The following is a 4,381-nucleotide window of genomic DNA, read 5'->3' on the forward strand; positions in this document are numbered from 1 at the left end:
GTATTAAAATATTCGTTTATTTATTTATACGCGGTTCACAAAACACAGACACGTATAAAAGGACTTTGCAGATTTGTTTGTTTTGTGTGATCACCAGCAAACATCGAGAGTGAGCGGGTTGTGGAAAGCAAAGGGTGACATCGATTAGACATGACAGTGGGACAAACTGTATGTTTTCAAATGTGTATTTACTTGTTTCCCATTCATCTGCATAACACACGTCTACATGTCTCCCGGTGCAGAATGTCTCGTGCACAGACATAGAGAGAGAGACATGGACACTGCACTGAGGAATGTCTTCGTTCACAGCGCCTGTCAGCTCGTGCCACTACATCTCAGCGATGGCAGGGAGCATGCAGACCCGCACGCGCGCCTCTCGCCACGCGGACCTGCAGTCGGAGATCCACTGCGAGATCAGGGATTGTTTGGCGGCGGGTCTCTGCCTCTCGGCCCCGGCTCCTCTCCCGGCCGGGGCCCCTCTCTGGCCCTCCGAGTCCGACCTGGGCGGGCTGTGTCTCGTGGGGATGTCCGGAGCTGATGTGTCAGTGCTGGTGTGCAAATCGGGGCAGCTGCTCTTGCGTTGGCGCGGGGGGACCGGACTCGAGGCCCGCGGGATGCTGTGCGCCCTGGAGCGGGCCTGGCACCCCCACGCCCTCCCTTGCTGTCTGGAGAAGCCTCCCTCCTCACACGCCCTCCTCACGCCGCCCGAGAGGTGGCTCTGGTGTCCGTAAAGAAACTCCAGAGGGTCGGAGTGGCCAAACATCAGTTCGTTCTCCTCCCTCTGCTCGACATGGATGGCTTGTGCCTCCAACTCTCCGGGGTTCGACTCATATCTGGCGGATGGTTTCCCGCTTTGCCTCCGCCTCAGCCTCTGGGGACCGGCCTCACACTGCCTGCTGGGGAAGGTGGGGTGGGCCAGGTGGCAGATGGAGAGCAGGTAGTCCTCAGAGGAGACAGAGGTGATGTGAAGCGTGTTGGCCTCGTTCCGGTCCCTCACCGTCTCCTCGGTGCCTTCCCTGATGGTGGGCAGCACCAGTCGTCTCTTGGACAGAAGTCTGGACCGCGGCCGCATAGCTGAGGGGGGGAAGAGGAGGACAGAGGTCATCACACAAAGCACTGTCAATTCAGTGGGCATACACACACAGAGCAGTGGACTGTACGCAAGAGTCACGGGAGATTTGTATTGTCTTCTCATTCATGTGGTTTTCCTTTGAAAATAACATTTCAACATCTGGATATAAGCAGTGGACAAGATCAGTTGTTGTTAAACAATCACATTTGTGAGCTATACACCCAAAAAAAGCATTATTTTTATTCACCAGCTTTTCTGAGACTTAAAATTTAGTTTTTTTTCTTCCATATCAGAGATAGCAAAAATATTTATGAAGGTTACCTTGGTTACATTGACAAATAACTGAAGCATTTGGAAACACAGCCACCACGGTCCTTTCACTGTATCTATCAAAACGTTATTCACCTATAAACCTTCCTCTACCTTCTCCCGACTCCCCCCCCCCTTTCAGACACCATCTGCCAGTGTCAACAGCCCAAAATACAAACAGCCCCAGAAAAAGAAGCAGCATAAATACAGGACATAGTTTAACAGGGCTTCTCAGTCATGTGAAGCCACAGAATGTGTCTGCGTCTATTTTTTTTTTCTCGCAACCCCATATTGTTTCAACCCTGAGTGCAGCCCACAGTGTATTTCTGTCCCAGCCTAAGTGCCAAAAATAGTGCACGCCAAACCAAAATACCAGCCTCTCCCAGTTTCTTCCAAGGTGTAACCATTGCTAAATTTAGACCACACCTTTGGTACACAACAGCTCCAACTGGTTCACACGGCAGCAGCAGCTGAACAGGCAGCCTGTGTGTTTTCACTCTGTGCATTATCAGTAATTTTGAAAGATATTTCTGCACAATTTGCCTTCTGACTCACCTGCTTGCGAACAGTCTTTGGTCGAGTCCTCTCTTCTTCTCTCCTCTCTTGCAATCGCAGCTTTCCGTCTGCAGGATTTTCCCTCTGCAGCTGGATGTGTGTTTTCAATTCAAGATGCTGTGTCTCCGGCCGGTGATGCTGCTTCTCCGAATCTCCAGCTGTCTCTGACCAGAGGCAGTGGCACAATGCAGGTCTAACGTCTCCTCTCATCCCTCCTCCTCCTCCTCCTCCTCCTCCCTCTCCCTCTCTCTCCCGTTCTCTTACTTTTGGTTTGCCCTCCTTCCCTGGTTCTATAAATAGACACACCATCCATTTCCTCAGCCCCAGCACTCACTGTCATTGGCCGACTGTATTGATGGAGAGAGGAAAACAGAGGCAAAGAAAAAGGAGAGAACTAAGAAATGAAAAGAGAACAGGGGATGGTGAGAGATAGAGAAAAGAGGAGATGAAGGGAATAAAACAGAAAACAAAGGAAGGAGAGGAGATGGTGGTTTATTTTCGTCTCTTATTTGTAATTGTTCTGTTTTGTTTATCAGAAAGAGAACTACGTCACCCACAGTAATTTGGATGACATTTCCCAAAATGAATGATGCTTTGTGAAAACAGGAATCCACATAATGTGCAGCTGTTTTTTTACCTTATTCTATAAAGCACGTAATGGTCATCATGCCGACTGCTGTTGGAAGCGCATGTGAGAGCGGTGCACATGTTTAATAGCGGGGGTGGACTGGAACAATCATCCAGACAGGCAGTTTGACTGGATCCCTGGCCGACCTCATGCAAACCATCAGAGCCCTAATTCTCAGGCTAACTCTATTTGGTCATTAAATAGGTACCAGGCTAGTTAGAGGAAAATCAGCCACATTATATATATATATAAAATGTGATTGACAAGGTCATATAGTAAGTAAGGTATAGTTATATAAATCTTCTAACCAAATTTGGCAATAGTATGTTATTACAGAAGAAAGAAGAGGCTCTGTGTGTTCCAATGTGTTAATGAAATGTGTGCGTTCACAACTCATCTCTGAAATCAACCTCAGGCTTCATGAACAGCACATGGTGACTCAACACACTCTGATGTTAGACCCACAAGTTAGAGAAGTAAACAGCCCCCCCACCCACAAAATGTAAAGAGTACAAATAGAATAAACAGGATGGACACGTAGATGTGTGAAGATAATAGAATCACATTGACTGATAATCTGGTTGGGAAAATTACAGATTATAAACATTCTTGAAGAATATGATGTGGGAGGCCAAATATGAGCCATGTGACCTCTCCTCCATGAAGCCCTGGAGAGGTCACAGATTAAACAAACATACAAACCAAAGAGAATGGACCCCCCCCCCCCCCCCCCTGCAAGGACGAATATCCACATCCAAAACATCTGGAGTGAAAGTACAACAGGCAGGTGAGACAGAGAGGAACCAGGATGGCCGCTGGTCGTGTGAGGAGAGCATGAGGGAGAAGTGGACATTAAGGAGGAAAACATTGTCACTCACTGAAATGTAAAGTATAATGTTGAGTCTTAAGACTTTCAACAGAGTCAGAAGGATTGATGTCATCAGGGAGGTTGTTTCAGAGGAAGAGGGCCCAATATGAAAAGGCTCTGCCCTGTAACGTGAGAGTGAATAACACCGGATAGGACATATAAGGACATCAGACAGTGGAGGAACCTAGAAGACTGATCTCACATGGAGACAGAGCGAAGGGAACTTAAAGTTGGTGTAAAGTCTTCAAAAGTTCTGGACTTTGATAAATGATTATCTGGAATTGTCTTAAAATTCGAACAGCTGCATTTCTGACCATTCGAAGACTTCCTGAGCCATCACATGGCCGTCCAGAAAATCAAGAAGAACCAAGTCTTTAATGGTGTCCTCGATGGGATGAGGAAAAGAGAGGGTCGGATCAAAAGAAACACCAGTCTTCACAGTATGTGGGATTATTGAATTACTGTTGCTTGTTCAAACTGAGAACTTGGAAAACATTTTTTTTTATAACATTCAGCTTTTCACAAGCAGACCTTTAAATATGATCAGGAGGGTTATGAGTGTCACCAGCGTGACAGTGGAATTAACCGTGTGTAATTTGGACAAAAGGTGGATTATAAAGAGAGGAAAGCAGAACAGAGCAGTGGGGTCAAAAGTATAGAGGTAATATTAATGCGAGGTCCACAATGTTTTCTTTCAGATAAATAAATAACTAACCACATGAGAGCTTGTCCAAAGAGGGAAGATTGGATTTCCAATTAGTTAACATCAAAAGATGCACTAAGAAATAAAAAGAGGAGGTGGAACCTGGATCCACGAGATCATTTGCCATGCAAGACTGGAAGGTTAGAGGCTGATCTATAATTATCTATAAATAAAGCAAATTAATAATATATTAGAAGGTAGATTCTGAGGATATTGTCTCCAAATGTATGAAAACAGAGACGTTTT

General features: G+C 46.1%; 1 protein-coding gene across 1 annotated transcript; it reads right to left on the reverse strand.

The window, feature by feature from the left end:
* si:dkeyp-72g9.4 (uncharacterized) lies at positions 1–2,154 on the reverse strand. The gene is made up of 2 exons (XM_062393178.1): positions 1,937–2,154; positions 1–1,074 (listed from the first exon to the last, which is right to left on the reverse strand). The coding sequence occupies exon 2, from the start codon at positions 1,070–1,072 to the stop codon at positions 329–331; it is 744 nt and encodes a 247-aa protein (XP_062249162.1). The 5' UTR covers positions 1,073–1,074; positions 1,937–2,154; the 3' UTR covers positions 1–328.
* Between the last annotated feature and the right edge of the window lie 2,227 nt (positions 2,155–4,381).

This window comes from Platichthys flesus, chromosome 8, assembly GCF_949316205.1.
Source record: "Platichthys flesus chromosome 8, fPlaFle2.1, whole genome shotgun sequence".
NCBI classification, from domain to species: Eukaryota; Metazoa; Chordata; class Actinopteri; order Pleuronectiformes; family Pleuronectidae; genus Platichthys; species Platichthys flesus.